Raw genomic sequence first — 25,454 nt, forward strand, 5'->3', positions numbered from 1 at the left:
ATATGACAGGGTGGATAGAGAAGGATTGTGGAAAGTGTTAAGAATATATGGAGTAGATGGGAAGTTGTTGAATGCTGTGAAGAGTAAGTACGATGGTGCCAAGGGTGCAGTGCCTGTGGATGGTGAACTAAGTGAATTTTTCTCTTTGAAAATTGGGTTGAAACAGGGATGTGTCATGTCTCCATGGTTGTTCAATCTGTACATGGATGGAGTAATAAAAGAGGTACAAGGTAGGGTAGTGGATGTTGGAGTGGCCCTGGTGTGAGAGGATAGTGTTTGGAAACTCCCTGTACTGTTGTTTGCAGATGATACTATGTTGTTGAGTGAAGACGAAGGGGAGCTGCAAGGCTTGGTGGATGAGTTTGGTAGAGTGTGTAAGAAACGGAACCTGAAGGTGAATGTAGGGAAGAGTAAAGTGATAGTCTTTGAGAGAGGTGAAGTCAGTGAATGTAGAGCGAGGTTGGATGGTGAGGAATTGGAAAATGTGAGTACGTTTAAGTACTTTGGTAGTGTGATGAGTAAGGATGGAGGTTTGGAGGGTGAAGTGCTTGAAAGGGTACAGCAGGGAAGAAAGGTTGCTGGTTCTTTGAAAGCAGTGATAAGAAACAGGGAAGTGAGCATGGAAGTGATAAAGTTACTACATGATAGTATTGTGATACCAACTCTAACGTACGGAAGTGAAGCTTGGACGTTGTTGGAAGGACACAAGTCAAGAGTGAGAGCAGTGGAAATGAGTTATCTGAGAGGAGCCTGTGGAGTCACATGGAGAGATAGGCTGACGAATGAGGATATAAAGGAACGTTGTGGTGTTGATGTGGATGTGATAGAGTGCGTTATGAGGAACACACTGAGGTGGTTTGGCCATGTGGAGAGGATGGAGGGTGAAAGACTGACGAAGAGAGTGTATGTGAGTGAGGTGGAGGGGGGAAGAGGGAGGGGGAGGCCGAGGATGAGATGGAGGGATGGGGTGGAGAGGTATATGAGAGAGGGGGGGTGTGAGTTGGGAGCAGGGCAGTGAAATGGCAGGGGACAGGGCAACTTGGAGGCGATTTGTTTGTGGCCACCCCAAACGGGATTGAGGCTTCTGGCAATAGATAGATAGATAGATGACAGTGAAAGTGAAACCGTGGCCCTCTACGTATTTAACTGAAAGAGAAATTTAATGCCTACTCTGACAATAAACTACTATTACTGAAGGAAACTTATGGATAAAGACTGAAGATATATATATGTGTCATATAGTAATAGGAATATAAAGTGTGAGTGTTTTTATGAATAATAAATGACAGAATACCAGCAACGAACAAGCGCAAGTGGGAAGGTCATACGCGCTCGGAATTTTCATTGCTTTCACAGTGTTTTTTTTTCGAGTATGGATGCCAAACTATTTGAAAATCATAGAATAGTGTTTCTAGTGAAAATATCAGGCTGTGGTAATCACATTACGGGTTGTCGGGAAGTGTAAAGTGGAGACTTCGTTACCCAAATTCAGAGGTCTCCACAAGTCTTACGGTACTCGACGAAGGCTCAACAAACATCCCAGGAGAAAGCTGAAGGTACGTGCCACATGCATATATAATTTTAATATTCTAGGTCTAATAACTGATTTTGGGAAAATATTTTTAGAGAGTCTGTCGGAACGTGAATATCCCCGCAGGACACGCAAGTCAAGTCAAAACAACCCCGCGGTTTAGGGGTTAATCTTTCACAGGAGTACCCTCTAATTTTGAAGAATATCCAACTCAGTTCTGCATAATCTTTAAACATACCGGTATTTGAAATTTCATTCTCTCAGGATTTATCTTGGAATTATCATACTTACCTCTCTTGTAAAATCTACTTTCAAGAGATTAGGTGCATTAAGCCGACTCCATGCCTTCTTTACCCCCGCACAGTTGTTGACTTTATACACGGATTTTATTCACCCCTGTGTAGAGCACAACTCTCACGTGTGGGGAGGCTCCCCACATACAGTTCTTCCCAACAAGGTGGAGGTAAAAGGCTTTTTGTCTCTAACTCTCCTTCTCTTACTGGCTTCCTTCAACCCCTGTCTCTCTCCGACACTGTTGCATCTTTATCTTTTCTATCGCTACTTCAATGGTTACTGATCCTCTGAACTGTCTGCTTGCATCTCTCCATCACTATGGCGGGCGTGTAGCACTTGTCTAGCAACAAACTTTCATCCCTTTTCTGTTCAACTCTCTAATGCAAGAGTTAACCTCTACTCCCAGTCCTTCATGTATGCGACAGGCCAACTCTGGAACTGTCTCCCTCTGTCTGGATTTCCTACTGATTATGATCTCCTGTCTTACAAACGCAGTGTGTCCAGGCATCCTGAAATGAACGGATCTTGAATTTGGCTCACTCTTATCTTGTTCTTGTTTTTTTCTTGAAGGGAAGTATTTGCGGATTCGTGACCCTTAATTCCTTCTCACTTGCATTAAAAAAAAAAAAAGTAAAAAAAATAAATTACTTGGCGGAGTGAAGAGGAGCCATGTGGATAACTGTTCGATTCTCTGGTGTATTGTGTGTTCGTTTCGCCATTGCCTCACTGACTTTTTGTTTACTACGATTTCTGGTTTTATTTTTCACAATCAAGGTGGGCCAAAATTTATGAACAGAAAGTCTATCTTTCTTTCAGAGCTGAGGAGACAATCTAAGGTGTGGAGAATGCTTGTGGTGCTGGTGTTGCCATGGTGGTGGACGGTGGGTGTGAGTGCAGTGAAGGCAGTGGGTGGTGGTGGTGGGCGTGGGGGTCGGCCACCCAACATCCTGGTGTTCCTGGCTGACGACTTGGGTATCGGTGACCTCGGCTGCTATGGCAACGATACCATCAATACGCCACACATCGACAGGTCAGTTAAGTTACGGCATGTACTGCCAGGACCAACATTTTGCTGAATTTTTCCAGTTGGCTGTAGTGATGGAGGGTGCTACATAAATTACTTGTATTTAACAGGAACATAATAGGAATTTGACAAGGGATCGCGTTGGCTGGATGAATTCTGTACGAAGGTATGTATGACTATGGCTTGATACCTCTTTTTAACTCGATAGTTGTTAGATTGACTCTGTCTGATAGGTAAATAAGAAGCTGAGTGTGCACTGGTGTACCTATCAGGTGGAGCCAGGATTCCTAGGGCTTGAATAGTGAATGAATAAGTGTGTGGCCTATTTCATTGGCTAAGCTGTTGATTAGTTCTTCTGCTATCGTAGTTTTCCTTATCGTGACACTGTATACCACCTCACCCCACCTGCAGATGGGAAAAAGAGGCGGGATGTTGATGATCATGCAAACAAAAGTGCATGGAACGAAGGGCGCTATCCATCATTCCGGGAAGAATAAGAAATATGGAAGACAGGACACAATACTGGCAGGGAACTGTAGACAAGCGTCTGCACGTGGCAGATTAACAAACAAGGAGACACAAGAGTCACTATGATAAAACAATAACTTATATTATTCAACATGTATTTCAATGGATCAGATATTCCCTTCAACCAGAGTACGTAATTTATATTTCATTTTTTTCAACCTGCAGACGATTTTATTGAGATTAAGAGAGGCTTTTCCCCCTAGTGTTGTTAGATTTATCACTGATTCCATCACTATAAAATACACAAGTAAAACTTGTCTGAATGGAGCAAGAATAAAGGAATAGACTACGTGACATGATCTAGGCTTCCCCTTCTCGCGAAGCATCTTTGTGAAGAGGCCCTTCCCAGTTGGGTACCTTGAAACCCCGGCAGTGCAGCCTTTTCGAAGAAGGAAACTACAGTACGAAGGGCTTGGTATACTGCGGAGGTGCTCTCTGGGAGAGAAAACGTGAAATTGGTACGCCGGAGGAGCGCCAGTTTGCTGTCATTTGTTTTATGTTTACTCTCGTGTGATATATTGCTAAAAATAATATGCCAAATCCGATAACCACGTCTCCGAATTGGTCCAAGGGTAGGAAATAGTTTTAATACTTGATACTTTAATACTTCCAATGGTGGTTAGGATTACGGTAGCTAGAATTTAGCGGTCTTGTTTGGTGGTTCAGTTAGGTTAGAAATAGGTTAGGTCAGGTCAGGTTATCTAACAGACTTGTATAACATTCCACTTTTCATTAGTGTCTAAAGAAATGTATGCACGTGGTATACTTTAAGGCCGTGATCAGGATTATGACAGTTAGAATTTAGCGTCGACTACAGTAATGCTAACCACAGTTAGGATTTTAGCAGCTAGAATTTAGCGGTTTTGTTTGGCTGTTCATTTAGGTTAGAAATAGGTTTGGTTCGGTTATGTCAGTTTAGGCTTGGTTAATACCATTGCAATTCAGCTTAGACCGCTAGAATTTAGCGGTTATGTTTGATTTTTCGGCTATGTTAGAAATACGTTAGTTATGTCAAGTCAGGTTAGCGGTGACGGCAGTAATCCTAACCACGGCCCTAAATAATACCATGTGCTTGCCTTGCTGAAAACAGTAATGAAAAGTGGATTGGTGTACAAATCTGTTAGATAAAGCGTTCTTGGAAATAAGCGGTGAAGTTGTCTGGATCAGCACAGTATGAGACACAGGTAACTTGGGAAGAGTAGCCTAAAAGTCAACGACTGGGATATGTGCATGGAGCAGTAATTTGTTCATAAACGTGTAACACCAGTCTCCTAAAAATCCATAAAGATAATATCACACACACACACACACACACACACACACACACACACACACACACACACACACACACACACACACACACACACAAAATGATAAACATTTTTAAAATTGCAAATGGGTTTCGTGAATGTTAAAGTAATAACTAGTTACCTGAATATGGTATCAGTATAAAACAAGATACGATGATATTTGTGAAGAGGCAGGTGACGGTCCTGCTTCATGCTCCATTACTTTTAATCCAAGACAGACCCCTTTGCGCGCCGGAAAATGTCCCTCATCACTTTAAAACTACGGTTGGAGTGACGAAGAGATTGCTTGTGGGAAGAGGTTGTCTAATATTAATAGCCCTAATCTCTTAATTAAAACCGAATTCGCCATGAATATCTCAAGGTTTGTCTCCAGGAAACTGATTCTGTGGCAACACATGATGTACAGTACCTGGTCTCTTGCACTGGACAACACTGACTTACAGGGTTAGAGATCCTCGCAACATATATTGCACATAGGTTATTTAGATTTTTTTTTTTTTAATGCAAGAAAGAAACAATTAAAGGCCAGGAACCCACAAGCCGTTCCTTCCAGGAAAAAAACAAACACAATATAAAAGAACCAAATTCAAGATCCGTTCATTTCGAGATGCCTGGACACAATGCATTTCAAAGAATGGAGATCATAGAAAGTAGGATATACAGAGAGAGGAAGGCAGTTCCAGAGTTGACCTGTTGCATAAATGAAAGACTGGGAAAAACAGTTACTTCTTGCATTAGAGAGTTGGACAGAAAAAGGGATGAGAGTTTGTTGCTTGACGGGTGCTATGCGCCCGTCATAGAGGTGGAGGAATGCAAGCAGACCGTTCAGAGGAGCAGTGACCATTGAAGCAGGAATAGAAAAGAGATAAAGATGCACAGTGAGGCGAAGAGACAGAGGTTGAAGGGAGCCAGTAAGACAAGGAGAGTTGATGAGATGAAAAGCCTTTGACTCCACCCTATTGAGAAGAGCTATTTGTGAGGAGCCTCCACGCACATGAGAGTTGTACTCTACACTGGGGCAAATAAAACTCGTGTATAAAGTCAACAATTGTGCAGGGGTAATGAAAGTATGGAGTCGGCTCAGCACACCTAGTTTTGTGGAAGCAGATTTTACAGATGTAATATGATCTTTCCAAGATAAGTTCCGAGTGAATGAAACCCCAAGCATGTTCAAGGATGATGCAGGATTAAGCTGGATATTATTAAACATTAGTGGGTACTCCTGTGGAAGATTTTGATGGGTTGATAACTGTAAAAACTGAGTCTTTGATGCATTAAAAACAATAAGATTATTTTTACCCCAGTCAGAGATACGAGCCAAGTCAGACATTAGACGTGCCCTAGCCTCATCCCTTGTTTGTTGAAGTAACTGGAGAGATGGATGTTGTGGGAAGTGAACGGAAGGTGAAGGGTGGAATCATCAGTGTACACGTGAGTAGGGTTAGATGTACAGCTTAGAAGGTCATTGATGAATAAAAGGAAGAGAGTTGGTAATAGGACAGAGCCCTGAGGAACATCACTGTTGATAGTTCGAGCAGAAGAACAATGGCCATCTACAACAGCACCTATAGAACGACCAGAAAGGAAGCTATACATGAAGGCACAGACAGAAGGATAGAAACCGTAAGAGGGCAGTTTCGAAATTAAAGATTTATGCCATACTCAATCGAAAACCTTTGAAATGTGAAGTGCAATGGCAAAGCTTTCGGCAAAGATCCAAAAGGTGGATGACAGAAACCTGAAAGGTAAGTGTGAAGATCTCCAGTGGAGTATCCCTGACGGAACCCATACTGACGATCAGAAAGAAGGTTGTGATAGGAAATATGCTTTAACCTGCCGCATCCCGACTGATTTTTCACCACTGACCCCCCCCCCCCAAATCCCAGCAGATTTTCTTTTTTTTTTTTTTTTTGCCTGAAACCTCCACCTTTTATGAGAAACACTGGAAAATGCCCACGAAACTGCTCGGCTGAGCTTATAATTGCTTTATACAGGTGTCCCTCTGAATACCTGGTACCATTTTGTGGGCCATGCTTCAGAGAAAACGTTTTCTATGGGAAGAGTAACTATTCCAAACCACTCATAAAAAGTTAGATATTTAATTAATTGGTGCAAATTTATATGTAGCACAAGAGTATATTGGTTTTCAGACAATAACGTAGGCAATATAAGCATTGTTTCACTCACCAAACACGTCAACATACCTTACCTTCCTTTATGGTGTTACCACCTCATCACTTCTGCTTGTTTCTTCCTCTGGCTTTGTCCTCCACCTCGGGAATAACTCGCTTTTAATTTCGTCATTGGAGAGACTGTGGTGTGACATGTCTTTACTAGCCAGGTCACTGATAACAGGTGAGTTGTTGAGATAATGGCGTGGGGTGGAGGGGGGTCATGCGGGGCCAGGCAGTATCAGTGCCTGACGAGGGGTAGAGGAGGCCTCCCACATATGCCTACCAAAAATCACTCATGAAACTTGAAAAATGTGCAAATGACGGACCTCACAATTGCAAAACGTATGGATTCATCATTGGGTGTCACCGTGACAAAATGTCGTGTTGTATCCATATGTCAACAGGACACGGCAGGTTAAAGTTTTTCTGTTAAGAATAGACTTGAAACCTTTTGAGACACCAGATGTTAAAGCAACTGGGCAATTGATACAGGGTTGGGAATGGTCACCCTTCTTTGGGACTGGCTGAATGAGAGCAAACTTCCAGTAAGAAGGAAAGGTACAAGTTGACAGACAAAGGCGAACAAGTTTACCTAGGCAGGGTTTAAGCACAGAAGCACAGTTCTTAACCTGCTGGGTGCCAGTGCCATTTTAAAACGGTCTGACATAATTACGCGGCCAGTGCCAGTGCCTTTTTAAAATGGTTTAAAATAAAAAACTTCACTGTGACCTCATTTTTCAAGATTCACAGGTAAAAATTGGTAGGCATGTAAGGTAACTGTTCCTTTACTATCCCTCAGGCTGTCAAGGTCATACACTCACTTGCTTCCCCCCTCACACTCACTCTGCCTCACTCTGCCTGTGTGCCTCACCTAGTGCTATACATAGTGAAGGCATTTTGTAAATATTTTCATGTAAGTGGAACTTGTAAATATTTTCTTGTAAGTGTAAGGACTGTTTAGTGAAGTCAAGTTGTAAATACCTTGTAAGTGCCAGGACTGTACATTATGAAGTCAGGTTATACCTATCTTCAAGTAAGTGTAAGATAATGCTTTCACAATGGGAAAGACATGCAAATTGTGATAGATGCTGTAAGATAAGGCATTCACAGTGAGAAAGACACGCAAATTGTGATAGATGCTGAAGTAATAAGTAATCAGGAAAATGTACTGAACATTGCTATACCTTCCCAGCATAAATACCTGAGTATTCCTTACATAGAAAACGGCTTTCTCTCAAGTACATGGTGAACGTGAGAGAGTGGTTATACCTGTACATGAGTATGCAGGACTCAATAAAACTCATTTCCAAGCCTCGGTGAGCATTTATTGGCAAAATTCGTTTGTTTCCACATCAAAATCTATAATTTTAGCCCCCCCCCAAAAAAAAAGGTCAAAAAATGGCCGGCACTGGGGTGACCCATAGGGCTAAAAATAGCCGGCACGCAGCGGGTTAAGGACAACAGGAGGGACTCCATCAGGCCCATATGCCTTGTTAATATTGAGGCCAGTGATGGCAGAAAATACATCAGCTGAAGAAATTTTAACGTTATTTCAGTGACATCTTTCTTCTTTGTTTTTCGGTATTGTTGTCATATTCAGATAGTATTATTTTTGTAGAGGTATTTGGCAGCACAATTGATAGCTATATCCTTCATTAATTCTTTCAGTACGAGAGGTCTTTCCTAACTTAAGCACAATCGTCTTTGGGCTGGAACAAAATGAAAAGAAAAGAAAGTCACCACACTTGTTTATTCTGTTTTTTTCACCCATGAAGGTAACAAGGACTTAACAAATGTAGTAGAGTGAATATCAGCGTTAAAAAAAATCTTGAAAGTAAAATATATTGACACTGAGACACTTTTCCTGCAGGATGGTTAAACCCCTTCAATCTGATCATGTCTCTTAAATGTAATCAATCAGCCACCACATAATGTTATTAAACCCGTGACTCTTGAAGCTACAATGGGTATTATGTTTAATAAGTTTGTGTGTGTGTGTGTGTGTGTGTGTGTGTGTGTGTGTGTGTGTGTGAACAAAAGCACACAAAAAGTTTTTTTTTTATCAATTTTTGCCAAATTTGGCAAAGCAGTGAGTAAACCTTTTGTTACTCGTACTTAGAAAGTAAGGTCAGTGGTCTTAGTCATAAGGCAAGGTCAAACACTTACCTAGCAAAGTCACTTTAGACAGTTTTTAACCAGTTTAAATAAACTTTGATCATTTTTTTGCAGTAAGGCAAGAATGGAGTGATTCAGTTTCACGAACAATCAAAGGTCAAGGTCACAAGGCAAGATTAAAGTTCGACCCCTGTTTGAGTTAACAAAACTCAATCAGTTCTGATCCGATTTTACCGAACTTGGTGAATGGGTTGAGCGTGATCCAAGGAATAGTTATTTTACTTTATCAAACAATTGGTCAAGGGACAATGACACGAGGCAAAGTCATCTTAAACAGTTCTTACCTGACTTAGACCATACTTGAGGAAAGATTGATGAAAAGGGAACTATGAAATATTTTTGTTTATCAGATCAACCAGTAAATGTTAAGGGTCATGCAAGAACGTAAGAGTTTTACTTTTGAAGACTATAAGTTAACGATCAAGGTCACAGAGTAAGTTGAAATTTCAACCCGTGCATCTGTTTATGAAGAATATTACTTAAACTGGTTTTGATATGATTTGGATTAAGTCTGGTAGATGTATTGAGGATGACCCAAAAGGATAACTTTCTTAGAGCAATAAGTCAAAGGTCAAGGTCACATGAAAAAGTTATCTTACACAGATTTTATCTGATGCAGACCAAACTTTGTGGAGAGGTTTAGTTTGTAACTCAGGTAAAGATATTTTGAGAACAGTCAAAGGGTAGGGTCACAGGGAAATGTTAAAGATTGAGGTAACCGAGCAAAGTCATCGCAAACACTTTAAATCTGATTTGAACCAAATTTGGTGGAAGGGTTAAAGGTTAAGCAATAATAAAATATGTAATCTGACTTTGAGAGTAATCTATTAGAGATGGTAGTCATGGGTGTTGCACTCTCTGAATGCTCCTCCTTGTTGAACATATAATTGATTATTCTTAGCAAAGGAGTGCATATTAGCTACATGTATCCCCTCTAACACTGTGTGAAAATGATCCATAGACTGAAACTCGCTTGAAGGGAACGAGAAAATAATATTAACAACGTTCTCCATCTTGAAAGGTTATATTCCTTGACAATCATAACCCCTGGGGTCTGGCGTTACACACGGCCGAATTCTTAGTGGCAGAAAGGGCTTTGTACTCGTATACTCTTTTTACCTTAATTTAACCTAGATTGCCATCCTTGTACAGCTTACTTCATGTATCTATGTCATAAAAGACTTTGTAGTAACTTGTAGAGAAGTTTTGTTGTTTAGTTGTCACTCTCGATTTCTTGTAGTAGGAATTAAAGATGAATACAGTGAGTTGATCTTAATTTATTATCTTCAGAGAAAATCTAAGTTGAGCAGGGTATGTCTTACAGAGACAATATAATAAGTAAGTCTAGTTGGGCCCCTCTTTCTTGTTCACTCTCTCCACTACCTGTCGGTTCTATGGCCTGTCTCCTTCTGAGCTCTGCTTCCTAAATTCTGGTGAAACAGGGGTCGTGTCACGTGTGTTACACTGTGGTTGGAAAGTTCCAGAAATCTGTGTGTGAGTATGTGTGTATGGTCACTAGGCTTTGTTCGCATGCTATCTCGCTGACACACTACCTATATCATCCCCTGACTTGCTACTTCCTGTGTATGGTCAACATTTCCTCAGTTAACTTGCAAGATCATTTCCCTTTCCCAGGCTTGCGTGGAGCTCCGTCTATCTATCTGTTTATCTATCTATCTATTATGATTTGTAATTATAATATGGATTCATAACATTGCTCCGCCATGCCGCTGAAGGTCCTCCGACAGCAATTATCATTGACATATGCTAATTTATTAGTACATAATATGGATTATAATATTGTATGCATATAATATTCATAGTAAATTGCAATGATCCAGTAATATTACATTTTAAACAAGTTGTATACATATTTGATAAATGCATTAAAGGTAAACTATTTAATTATAATACAGTATGTACATGGGTTATTGTAGTGAAATGCATACATGCAAGAAAAAAAAAAAGTTTAAAATTAAGATTATGGTAAGAGTTATTAATATTTTATTTAAAGATAATGGTACTGGTATGCCATACTTCTATATCATGGGTCATTCTTCTTTGTTATGTATATATATATATATATATATATATATATATATATATATATATATATATATATATATATATATATATATATATATATATAGTAGCTGCTGGGCTATACACATAATATGGGAAGAACATACTCAAACTCAAATCTTCCAAGGGCTTCATTGTTTCATTGATCAGTTGCATAGTTTCAAACTTAGGTGACGTCAACTTAATACTTGTGCTCATGTTTAAGTCCATATCAGGCAGTGGGTGGAAATGGTTGTGTGTATGATTGAGGATGGCGTAGTGATTGATGGTGGATAAAGTAGACATGGCCGATGTAAATACCGCACAGTAGTCTGGTGTTATGTTTAATCCTGAGGCTGAAGTATGAGATGGTGGTATATCCGGACAGACTATGTAAACTGATGTGTTATGAGTGAAATAAAAAAAAATGTGAGTGTCCGATGCGTTGATGGTGTACAAATTAATCTGGAGCAAAAGTGAAGTTGCAATGATTATGAATATTGTCATTTCTGATGATAGCCATTTCACAAGGGACTGTATCAGTAGGCTGAAACGTGAAAATGTACGCAGGACAAAGATGAACAGTATGTAAGGATGTGCAACACTTTCGTTCAATCGTTGATTCACTTGCGAAAGTGACAGTGTTCCGTCTCTTGGAGACCATGATGAGTTCGGTGTCTGTGTTGATGTTGATGATGACCAACGTGTTATTTTTAGAGGGGAAGGGTTGTATTTGGTATACTGTGAACAAGTCTTCAGTTATGAATGGTACATGAACTACTACTGATGTTGGTGATAGTGTTGCTTCTAAATATGGATAATATTGCATGAATTCCCTACTTCGGAACAAAGGCTTCAATTTATGTTTATGTATAATTTGACTAATTATCTGACGTAGCTCATGAACTGGGAGTAAGTCAATTGTGATCTTGCCATCACCAGCATTCGAAATTCCTTGCATAAGTGCCCTGTAACGATCTCTAGTGTTGTCTAATTGTAGTAGAATCGTGTCAATATGTTCTGTGATGATGGAGAAGTGTTGGAAAAGTGTTATGTTACGTTCCATTTCATTTATTTTATCTACACTTTCGAGAGCTATGTTTTCTGCCTTTTTCAGATATTTCACAATTGTCTTCATTGCTGAGTTCTGTCCTGTGATGAATTTATCTTGGTATGTTAGTACCTGAGCTATTTTATTAAATTTGTTGTTTATATCTTTAAGGTCATCCTCTGTAGCCAATCCAAAGATGTTCCCAGGAACTGCGCCACCCAGGTCGAACAAACCGCGCTTTTGGCGAGTACGTGTGATGTTGTTCCTGTCGCTCAATACCTCCGTTCCATAAGATGGGAGATCTTGGATCATGATGAGCATAGTTGACTTTGCCTGTTCTATTTTCCATTTCGCTAACTTCACTATTTCATTCACTTCCTTTGTGTTATGTGCTTGTGAAACATAGCTTCCTATCATGAAGTCCAGGGTTTGCATAGGATTCGCAAGATTTTCTGGATAAGGTAATTCATACAAGTAATCCAGACTTATCTCAGTACTCATGACGTCTTTTACGATTGAAATCGTGGCCATTGGAGCTATGAGGCATCCTTGTCGTACTATGTGTTGGGGGTCTAAGTGCGCATATCCTCTTGCTATGTAGAGGAGAATCCATAGCATAAGTCCCTTCATCGCTACCTACCGAAAAAAAAATCTATTAATTTCCTAATATGGTCATGCCGTGGTCGATGATAGTGATGATGTGCGTTACGGTTGATTGTTATTTCATTTATAGAAGGAGTTTAAATCGATATTTAATTCTCGTAAATGATGTACTGTAGATTTTATTGGAACAGTTGCACCTATGTTTGATTGTTTGGTATATGACCTTTATTTCTTTTTGTAATCATTGTTGTTTTTTTGCTTGGTTTCTTGAGGTGCGTTCGCCTGTTCGGTTGTATCTGATGCTGAATAATTATTGGATAATTCCCTAGAAACTCGTTTTAAATGGTCAATATGAACTTGTTTCTCTTCGCCAGTTGACAGTGACTTAATTAAAACTTTGTTTGCTTTTATGTTAATTACTCTGTATGGGCCCTCAAATTTTGGGGATATTTTATTGTCTCTCGTATGAATGATACCATAAACAATGTCTCCTAAGCTGATAGGTGAATCTCTTGCCTTCTTGTTAAATGCCTCTGTCATTTCTTCTTTGGACATCGTTAATTGTTTTTTGACTCTTTTGTGTATGTCCTGGAATTCACGTAAACGGAATTTAGAGTAATCATCGTAATTGTATATGGGCAGACTGTCACCTTCTAGGAGCCCATATGGTAGTTTTTTATCTGTCCCATATATAATGAAATGTGGTGTGTCGCCTATGGATTTATTTATAGATCTATTAATCGAGGCTTCTACTCTGGGAATTCAATCATCCCAGCTTGCATAATTTTCACTGAGAATGTATCGTAGCACATCTAATGCTTTTTTGTTTTGTCTCTCTACTAACCCATTCGATGCTGGGTAATAGGCTGAAACGTTAACCTTTTTGATGTTGTATTGTTTACATATTTCTTGTAAGATCTCAGAATTAAATTCTCCTCCATTATCACTTATTAGTACCTTTGGGGTAGTAAAGCGACATATTACATTATCTGTTATTGCCTTTGCTACTGTCTCTGCTGTCTTATCTTTAATTGGAGCTAAAATGACATAACGGGAAAAATGATCCGTTGCTACGAATAGGTTGTATGATAATGGCATCCATAGATTGTATGATAATGGCATCTTGAATAAATCAACAGCGACAACGTCCCATGGTTGATGTGGTACAGGGTAATTACCCATCGGTGCAGGTGTGATTGAGTATCCTTTGTGTTTTGCACATGATTCGCATCTGTCTATACGATTGTTTATATCTTTTCGTAATGAAGGCCAGTAATATAACAGCTGGGCCTGTTTGAATGTCTTATCCTTTCCAGGATGTCCTGCATGTGGGCTATCGTGTATCGTTCGTAATACTTGGGGTATCATGTCATTAGGTACTACCAACTGGTCAGTATTTCTTTGGCGTTTTGGTTGTTTAGAGTTAATCTTGTATAATGTATTATTGACCATTGTGAATTGTTCGAGTTGTACATGCAGTTGGGTAATTGTATGTCATCTCCACTTTCTAACTTGTATATAACTTTAGACCATAGTGGGTCAAGTCTTTGTGCCTTTGCGATATCATCGTGGTTTGGGATATTTCATTTGAGATCTAATGCCACGACCTGAATTGTGTTCGGGTTCCTAGATAATGTGTCAGCTACTATGTTCATTTTACCTTGTATATAATGAATTTGTACATTGTAGTTTTCAACTGTACATTTCCATCTTGCTCTCCTTCCAGAAAGGAGTTTTTCTTTAAGCATACCCACTAGTGGTTTATGGTCGGTGAATAAGTGGATTTCGTAACCATATACCAAATCTCAAAACTTTTGTAATGCAAAAACCACTGCAAGTGGCTCTAAGTCTGTAGTGCAATAATTTTTCTCTGCACCTTTTGTTTGTCTGCTGGCAAATGCAATTGGTTGATTTTTTCCTCTTTTATCTTCCTGCATCAGTACATCCCCTAATCCTTTAACTGATGCGTCTGTACAAAAAAGGAATGATTTTGTGTAATCCGGATATGCTAAACAAGGTGCATTTGTTAGTTTAATTTGTAGATTGTTAAATGCCCTTTTTTTGTTCTTCTTCCCATTGGAATATAGCATCTTTTTTGAGTAGTTGGAATAGAGGAAAGGCTATATGAGAGAACTGTGGTACGAATGACCTACAGTACCCAGCTAGACCTAAAAATTGTCTAACTTCGTCAGTCGTAGTGGGTTCAGGAAAATCTCTCACTCTCTGTATTTTGTCATCAGTGGTCTGAATGCCATTAGAACTTAATTTGTGGCCTAAGAAATTTATTTCCTTAAAGCAAAATTTGCATTTAGAAAGCTTAATTTTTAAACCAGCATCACTAAGCTTTTGTAAGAGTAAGTCTAATTTCCTGAGATGATCCGTAATATTCTTCGTTGCGATGATAATATCGTCAAGATAAACAAATATTCCTTGTCCTAAAATTCCGGACAATACTTAATTCATAAGACGCTGGAATGTGCCTGGGGCTGTCCTCAGTCCCATCGGCATCCTTGTATACTGGTAATGGCCTCTGTTTGTGGAAACGGCAGTGTATTTACGTGACTCCTCTGAAACCGGTATCTGATAATAGCCGTTTAGGAGATCGATGGTTGTGAATATATTATTCTCAGGTCCAATATTCTGTAGAACGTCGCTTAGCAATGGCATGGGAAATCGGTCTGGGATTGTGTGATTGTTTAGTTTACGGTAATCTACTACCGCATGCATTCCCCATTTCGTTTGGGCACGAAGAATAATGGGGCATTCCACGGGGAGACTGAAGGCTCAATAATTCCAAGTTTTAACATTTCATCGACATACTGATTTGCAAGTGTACGTTGGGAGTGTGGGATGCGGTAGGCTGGTACGAAAATTGGTGGTGTTTCTGGGTGCACATTAATCTTGTGATTAATCAGGTTGGTACACCCTAATTGTTCTCCGGGTAATGCTACGGTGTCCCTGTATGTTTCCAGCAGGGTTAAATCATTTTCTTCATCAAATTCACCTGAGTGAATTAAATTCTCCTTTATGTTTTCTCTATCCATAGATTTTATCTCACTTGTCACTCCAGCTATAACTATTTCCTTCACAGGGGCCGGACATTTTCAATATCAACTGTGCAAGTCCCCTTTTTCAACTGAACTTCCCCATTCATGTGATTAATTATGAATATCTGAGTTTGCCCTTCATCGTTCATCTGACATAATGCGTTTTCTACTGACAATCCCTTTACATAATTCTTCTAAGACAAGAACAGTACTATTTCGTAATTTGCACTTTATGGTAACTTTCATGTAGGAATTAGGTGGTATAACTAAATCATTGGTGAGATGGGCTGGAAAAACTGATAAATCAGTACTGTTATCTGGGTCACTAATTCTGGAGGATGGGGCTGGTGGTGGGAGTGGATCTATACATTCATTTGTTTGTGTATGTTTGTTTAAGCCTTTAATATTACCAATTCATTTTGGTTCTCTTTTACTAATCGGTGAGGGCTCTGATGGTATTTCCTCTATGAATTCATTGTCAAAGTCTATTCCATTTATTTGTGGGAGTATAGTTATGTTCTCTGCTCTCATGGATCTTAAGCCCAGTAACAACTGAGCTTTAATTGCTAAGTTTTCAACGATATAGAAGAATGCAGAGAATGGTCTTGTAGTCTCTGTGAAACTGATATTTAACCTTATCATACCTTTCACTGTAATTTTTTTTCCATCTACCGTATATAAATCTAAATCAGCTTCTTCCAGAAAAGTTACTTTCTTCTTATTTCTAAGAATTCTGTTTATTTCTTCATGTGTTATTAAGTTCACTGGAGAGCCTGTATCTAAAAATAAGGAAACGTTTTGATCGTCACATACAGCTGGTATCAATATACACTCATTTCCCAACATGCCTCCTATGTGAATTTTAGACTTGCTTTTCTTTACGTTTGTTCGTTTTTTGTCATGACTTGGTCTTCCCCCGATTTGAACATAGACACAATTTTTTCTACTGTTTTGCAGTCACTGGTCCAGTGCCCTTGGTATCTATGATGCCTACAGTAAGGACCAAATCCTTGGGTCTTTTGTCTATCCTCTTTTGCTTTGATAAAGCATTCATACCTTGTGTGTCCTGGTTTTGCACAATAATGACATAGAATGGACCTATCTCTTGACCATGACCTATGAGGTGACTTCCCATAAGTAGTGTTATTTATGGCGGGAGACCTGCTCGGGCTGCGTGAAAACTTATGAAACTGCCTGTAGCCTGGTGTTTGTGATCGAACCCTCATCATGTATGGTTGTTTGCTCTGCCTGCTTTCGGGTCGCGATCGATTTTGTTCTCTGTTTGGGGTCGGTGTAGATGTTTTCACAACTGATACTGTCTCAGGTACTCTCATTCTACTAGAATGTGCGGGTGTGTCGACCATACCTGCTTTACTGCACTGCATCTCTACCTCGTTCATTAAGTCTAGTAAGCACATGCCTGGGGTGTACGCGATCGTCTTGGCGATCTTAAGGGTCCTATCAGGTAATTTACACAAGGGAGCTACATAACCAATGATGTCCACGACGAGGTCTGGGGACATCTTTCCATCATCTGTTATCCAATTTGAGTTTTCCAAAGTGTAACTAACAATGTTCTTTTGATTGTGGAGACATCAGCAGTTATTTCACTGAGCACATGGTTTGTAGTGTGCTGCCTTACAGGATCTGCAATCTTATGTAATTCTGGAATTATACCTGGCAAAGAAGTTCATACCTCCAGAAAATTTCTTCAAAAATTCAGTTTTAAATTCATCATATGTCCTAGCCTTGAGGAGCTTGTCAGATCGCAATAAATTGCTTGCTGGACATCTTTCCTGGCTTATGCAAGATGAAAAAATGGCAATTTTCTCTTGTTCATCGAGTATGTGGCGCTTGATGAACATTTGTTCGCACTGACTGACCAATGAAATGACGTCAATGCGATCTTGTTCTGTGCCAGAGAATTTTGGGGCAGTTTTATCATCATGGTACACATAAACATGAGGTGGGGATGTTAGATCCGCGGTATTTGTTTCGTGATTCATTTTCACTGTTTGCTCTGTTAATTTAACTTGGACTTGTTTATCATTGTGTGAGGGAATGATGGAATATGATTCGCCTGCACGTTGCACTATATCAAGTATATTCTGATAGGTATGCAAGGCAGAAACTAAGTCCTCACTAGCTACGTCAGGGGGGGTTTCCCACTCATCATCTGGAACTGACGTATTTGTTTCTTGGTTTTTAGTTTGTGGTAAGGTTTGTACAATGGGTGTGTTGCCTTGGTGCTCTCCTAATTGTGAACCTTTTGTTGGAGCTAATTGTGTTTCATCTGGTATTAACGTGGGTGGTGGCGAAAATATCCCTGTCATTAAGATATGGTGTTATGAAATACGCCTTTTGTTTATTTATGTCCTAACTAAATAGATGAGTAAATGAGTTGTAATAAATGATAGATAGTGAGTTTAAAAGTGTATCTATAGAAATAAGTAAAGGTGTTGAATATATCTAATTTAAGCACTGAGAAGAAATGAGTAAGTATAATTTCACCCACTCGATACAGATCGTAGAGGCGTGTCGATGCAACTGTCGATCTCAGAAGAAAAATGCAGGGTTAATTGAAGATCACTTGATAATTCTAGTGCTGTGTTGATGGACGATATTACTCAGGAAATTCCATGGCTTGGTGCTTGTGGTGGTTAACAGCTGTGTTTAGGCAAACCTCAGCATAGAACGTCGAGTTTCCAACTCAGTACTGTGGAAATAAATGAGTATGAGTAGGAGCTATGTGAATAATGAGTAATGAGTAGTGGGTGAGAAATGCCTGGTGTCAGTCACACGTTGCTTGGCGTGGCCCTAAGTCAGCAAACTCGCGTTGTGATGTCATCTCAGCACATGGTGACGTCGGTTTCCCACACTGGTAGCTGTGGTGAATACTGAGTAGCGATGTGTAACCTGGATGAAGAAAGGCAAGTAAGACGCGTTATAAATGTGGCTCTGGTGCTTTGCTGCGTGTCTTGACCTCTGCGTCAGCGATGGAGGTAGGCGGGAGAGAGTGGTGGGGGTTTGTGTGCTTGTTGCTTTGGTCTTTCCTCTTCTTTACTTGCTTTGTTTTATATTCTTCTTGCTGCTGCTTGAAGTTACGTGAAGATTATAGAGTTGTTTTGTAGACTTGTAGGCTATTTGCATTGTAGGCTGTATTTTGTAGGAATTCACTGTAGAACTGAAGCTAATCTTGTAGAGTCTCGCCTGCTTTTGTAGAAATTCACTTTTGATTCAGAGACGATGTCCGTAGTTTCGCTTGCCACCACACCAGAGCCTTCGGAGGCATGGGTTCATATCCCACCGTTGCCACCAATATGTCATAAAAGAATTTGTAGTAACTTGTAGAGAAGTTTTGTTGTTTAGTTGTCACTCTCGATTTCTTGTAGTAGGAATTAAAGATGAATACAGTGAGTTGCTCTTAATTTATTATCTTCAGAGAAAATCTAAGTTGAGCAGGGTATGTCTTACAGAGACAATATAATAACTAAGTCTAGTTGGGCCCCTCTTTCTTGTTCACTCTCTCCACTACCTGTCGGTTCTATGGCCTGTCTCCTTCTGAGCTCTGCTTCCTAAATTCTGGTGAAACAGGGGTCGTGTCACGTGTGTTACACTGTGGTTGGAAAGTTCCAGAAACCTGTGTGTGAGTATATGTGTATGGTCACTAGGCTTTGTTTGTATGCTATCTCGCTGACACACTACCTATATCATCCCCTGACTTGCTACTTCCTGTGTATGGTCAACATTTCCTCAGTTAAATTGCAAAATCATTTCCCTTTCCCAGGCTTGCGTGGAGCTCCGTCTATCTGTCTATTTATCTATCTATCTTTTATGATTTGTAATTATAATATGGATTCATAACATCTAAATGACAGAAAAAGGCAAAACAACTACTCTATTTCCTTTCCATAGCACGTGTTGACTAGATTATATTCGTAGTCATTTATTTTAACAAGACTTCTTCAAGATGAAGAGATGGCAGTTTTAGGCCAGACTAGAGTAAAAATAGTAAACTTACACCTCGACATCCTCTTGTATGTTAATCCCTTTTTACCTTAACTTGACCCCGCTCTTTACCTACTTGTAGATTTTTTCACATGACTCAGTGGCAGAAAAAGACAATACTCGAACTGTGCACCCTTTTCATAGAACCTTTTTCGTGACTAGCATAGTATTCTAGCGTTAATCCATTGTTACAACTCAGCATTCGTGGTTGAGACGTGACAATTTTAGGCCGTGTTAGAGCAAACCGACCATTCTTAACCCTAGATAGGTAATGTGGGGTCTCAGAAACCCCAGTCCCCGAAATTTAATTTTTAAAAATATGAGCATAAGGTCTACAGATCTGTCCGTCTCATTACCTTCCTGCCTGGTGATGCTCTTCATGGGGATGATGGGGTCATAGCTGTACCTGGCTCTGATTTTGCTCTATAGAGCCATTGGGGTATGTTAGACCCCAGATTACCTATAATGTAACCTCAGTTGAGCCCTCTTGTGATTTTTTTATTTCAGTTTGCTGTCTTTCTCCTTTTGTATACAGAAGGTCCCAATATCGGGCTACTGTAGACCACCCAAGGAATCATATTACTTTTCAAATTTGCAAGATTTAATCTTAAAATTTGTATACCTAAAATTTAATCATTTTTGTATAAACTTCAAAATAATATATATTTTTTCAATTAAACTTTATTTTTTCTGGCCCTATTTAAAGATAAGGAGTTGAATTATTTGTGTATTGAAGCATTTTGAAATATCTCAAACGGAAGTTTTTTTTTTTTTCCGTGGGGTCCGTCAGACCACACGTTACCTAATATAGTAACAAAATCAAGATTACCTATCTAGGGTTAAATCATTCAGGTATTGACATGGTTTACATTAATAACATACGGTACAAGGCAATATTTAGGTGTAATAGCCTGTCCAATAAATCGGTAAGGAAGAGGTAACATAAAAGCACAAAAACAAATTTATTTTTCCATATTTCGCCTTAACATTCTCATATACATATATTTTAGTTACATCCTTCAGTTATATCTTTTCATTATCGGCATACTTTTCATTAATAGCACAGCAGGAAATAATCTGGAGTTATGTGCAGATTATGTCACTAGGAAAATGGAACCACGAAATTTCTAAAGCTACTCAGAAGACGACCCTTGATGTAAGGCAGGTTGGTGATGACTGATAAGGACGGGGAGTATAATGGGAAATGCCTTGAGAGAGAGAGAGACAGAGAGAGAGAGAGAGAGAGAGAGAGAGAGAGAGAGAGAGAGTTTTCTTTCAGGCAGGATCAGTAGCATTACCAGCCCAACCAAATCAGGCGCGTTTTAGCTAGTCGTTGTTAAATACATATGAAACTTCCACCTATCTCTCTACGTAACTTTATGCGTACGCATCTGTCTACCTGGTTATCTGTCTATCTCTCCATCTATCTATCTGTCTCTTCATCACTCACTTAATCAGTTAATCAGTCAGTCTATCCACCTGTCTTTTAGTCTGCCTGTCTGTTTGTCTGTCTAGATATCTATCTGTCTGTCTGCTTATCGACTATCTGTCTATCTGTCAATCTATCTATTTATCTGTTTACCTAGCTATTTAATTATGTCATCCAATTTTATCATCTATTTAGCTTATACAGAGCATACTTACAAACAGTCATTCAAATATCTATATACCTGCCCCTGTATTTCTTCGTGTGTATCCATTTGTCTATGTTTCTACTGTCTCTCCATCTCGTTACCTATTCATCCAGATGCATATCAGCCAAATTATCTACCTATCCATCTTTCAGTCAAGGATACATACAAACATCAACTACTCTATCATTTTTTATCAGTTGATCAACCAGCCTATCTGTCCATCCATCTATCCATCACGCTATCTATGTTTCCATCTATATGTCTAGCTATTCATCCATCCATTCATCCATCCATGTATCTATCTATCTGTGCCAATTACCTATCTAGCAACACAACTATCAACCTTTATTAAAAAATAACAGAAGAGAGGAAGGAAAAACAAATGCACACAAAAAATAATCCATGCACCAGATTACTGGTGTCCTCAGTTTATAAAATATCTGTAACAGTTAAACTTGAACAGCTGTAGGCTGAAGTTTGGAGGGAAACAGCTCTGGGGAAGCGAGTTCCAGAGAGATGCAGTTCGGGAAATGAAAGAATTCTGATAGCCAGAAGTTCTGCAATATGGCTGAGTGACTTTCCAGTCATACCGTTACCAGATGCCCATGTAGCACGAGGGAAGGCATGGAGAGGTGGCACGATGGACGCAACTTCGTCTGAGCATTTACCATAAAAATATCTGTAATATAATGCAAGGGAGGCAACATTCCTTCTTACTTATAGAGGAGGTAGTTTAATTTTAATAGCAGGGTTGCTAATAATTCCAACAGCTTTGTTCTGAATTTTGTCTAGATCTTTTAATGCAATCTCTCCACATCCACTCCACAAGGGTGAGCTGAGAGCATACATGACTCTTATAAATTATAGCTAACTGCTCGTCAATGAAGAAGTTACGGACTCTGTGCAATAATCCAAGTTTCATTGAGGCGGTTTTAGCAAGTGATCTGACATGAGAGGTCCAGCTGAGGACATTGTTAAGTGAGACGCCGAGAATTTCAATACTTTTGGAGATGGGAATATTAGTAGCATTTATCTGTCTATCCATCTGTCTGTCTGTCTATCTGTCCATCCATCCATCCATCCATCCATCTGTCTATCTGTCTATTTATCTCTTTCTAGACTAGCATCAGAGGGTGTGCGCCTAACCCACCACCTAGCGGCTGCTACTGTATGTACCCCCAGCCGAGCAGCGCTACTCACCGCACGGTACCCGGCACGATATGGTAACTACTCTCTCTCTCTCTCTCTCTCTCTCTCTCTCTCTCTCTCTCTCTCTCTCTCTCCAGCGCGATATAGTAATTTCGCCAAGTTTTCCCACCCTCTTTTTAACTCTTTCAATATGATTACTTTTATATTCAATGACCAGATCATATTTTTCAGTTTAATTTTCGAAATGGTGTTGTTAAAATCTGCATTAATTTCAGAGCCAGGAGACACTTTCTGTATATTGAGTTGTTGTTGTTTTTGCTTAACCCAGATCTGTTCGGCAATGAAGACCAGTCAACAACACGTGAGCATCACCATCATCATCATCATCGTCTTTATCCTTCTGCGCTAGACGATTTTATCCATGTTATGGGTTGCTATCTATAAACGCATCTAGATCACCACCACCACCACCACCACCATCATCATCATCATCATCATCATCTTTATCCTTCTGCGCTGGACGATTATATTCATGTCATGGGTTGTTATCTGTAAAAGCATCCCAGATCATCATCATTATCATCATCGTCCTCTTTATCCTTCTCCGCCAGACGATTACATTCATGTGATGGGTTTCTAAATATACACGGATCTCGATCATCATCATCATTATTATCTTCTTCATCTTCATTATCAGCCTTCTCCACGAGACGATTTAGAAAATTTACATAATTTCTCCATTTACACACAAGACAGCTTACTACATCTGCGAAAATAGTACATTAATATAGGGAGGGGAACTAACGCATTCCAATCACACCAACAACAAACGATTTCATTCACACTGACATCAGACGATTTCATTCACACTGACGCCAGACGATTTCATTCACACTGACGCCAGACGATTTCAGTCACACTAACGCCAGACGATTTCAATCACACTAACACCAGACGATTTCATTCACACTAACACTTCACACTAACACCAAACGATTTCATTCACAGTAACACCAGACGATTTCAATCACACTAAAATCAGACGATTTCAATCACACTAACACCAGACAATTTCATTTACGTTAACACCAGGCAATTTCAATCACACTAACAACAGACGATTTCAGTCACTAACACTTTACACTAACACCAAACGATTTTATTCACTAACACCAGACGATTTCAATCAAACTAACACCAAACGATTTCATTCACACTAACACTAGACGAGTTCAGTCACACTAACATCAGACGATTTCAATCTCACTAACACCAGACGATTTCATTCACACTAACACCAGACGATTTCATTGACATTAACATGAGAATTTCGTTCACTTTAATGTATAAGTATTTTATTCACACTAAGGTATTACTGTATGACTTTTACTCACACAAACGTATTGCTATTATATTCATTAACAATGGCAGTTCTATTAACACTAACATATGGCTTTTATAATAACACTAACATAAGGTTCTTTTATTCGCACTAACATATGGTTATTATATTAACACTAACATATGACTATATTATTCGCACTAATATATGGCTATTTTATTCACGCTACCATATACTGTAGCTATTTTGTTAACAATAAAATAGGGCTATTTTATCCACACTAACATTTGGCTATTTTATTCACACTAATGGCAATTCCATTGACATTAACCTATGGCCGTTTTATCCACATTAACATATAGCTGTTGTATTCACACTAACATATGTTCATTTTATTCACGTTAACATATAGTTATTTTACTCACACGAACATATGGCTGTTTTATTTACACTGGTGGCTATTTTATAGACACTGACATGGCTATTTTATTCACATTAACCTATGTCTATTTTATTCACATTAACCTATGTCTATTTTATTCACATTAACATATGGCTGTTTTATTCACACTTACATATGGCTGCTTTATTCATACTAACGTATGGCTGTTTTATTCACACTTACATATGGCTGCTTTATTGATACTAACATATGGCTACTTTATTCATACTAACATATGGCTACTTTATTCATACTAACATATGGCTGCTTTATTCATACTAACATATGGCTACTTTATTCATACTAACATATGGCTGCTTTATTCATACTAACATATAGTTACTTTATTCATACTAACATATGGCTGCTTTATTCATTCTAACATATGGCTGCTTTATTCATTCTAACATATGGCTGCTTTATTCATACTAACATATAGTTACTTTATTCATATTAACATATAGTTACTTTATTCATACTAATATATGGTTACTTTATTCATACTAACATATGGCTATTTTATTTACACTTACATATGGCTGCTTTATTCATACTAACATATGGTTACTTTATTAATACTAGCATATAGTTACTTTATTCATACTAACATATAGTTACTTTACTCATTCTAACATATGGCTACTTTATTCATACTAATATATGGCTACTTTATTGATACTAACATATGGCTACCTTATGCACACTAACACCAAATAATTTAATGTATCTCAGGAAACAACAGCAGTGCAGGAGGGTTGGTAACAGACCCATTTAACTCTTTTACTTCCTTCAGAACTCTTCGACCTTTATCTTTATGTAATTATTAATTTATTTTGACGTGGGGGCATCTATCGGCGCAGTTTTGTCCGACTCTTTCTCACAAACTATTTTTGAACGCAAGGGGCTTCACTCTCATAAACATAAACGACTTTTGTGAAGCCAAACACCACCACACCATGCTGCCCCACACCACACACACCACATCACACCACACCACACCACACCAAATGACCCTCCCACACCACACCACACCACACCACACCATACAAAACAACACAACACCACATCACACAACACCACA

General features: G+C 39.0%; 1 protein-coding gene across 1 annotated transcript in view; it reads left to right on the forward strand.

Annotated features, from left to right (window-relative positions):
• The first annotated feature begins 2,670 nt into the window (after positions 1–2,670).
• The window catches only part of LOC145390989 (arylsulfatase H-like), a 166,585-nt gene continuing 143,801 nt past the window's right edge, over positions 2,671–25,454 (forward strand). Inside the window, exons 1-2 of the mRNA XM_080265722.1 lie at positions 2,671–2,855; positions 22,560–22,663. Of these exons, the coding sequence (XP_080121848.1) occupies positions 2,671–2,855; positions 22,560–22,663 (289 nt within the window). The remainder of the gene's footprint in view (positions 2,856–22,559; positions 22,664–25,454) is intronic.

The sequence above is a fragment of the Coenobita brevimanus genome, chromosome 16 (genome assembly GCF_032717465.1).
Source record: "Coenobita brevimanus isolate Jiangsu-jjx chromosome 16, ASM3271746v2, whole genome shotgun sequence".
NCBI lineage: Eukaryota > Metazoa > Arthropoda > Malacostraca > Decapoda > Coenobitidae > Coenobita > Coenobita brevimanus.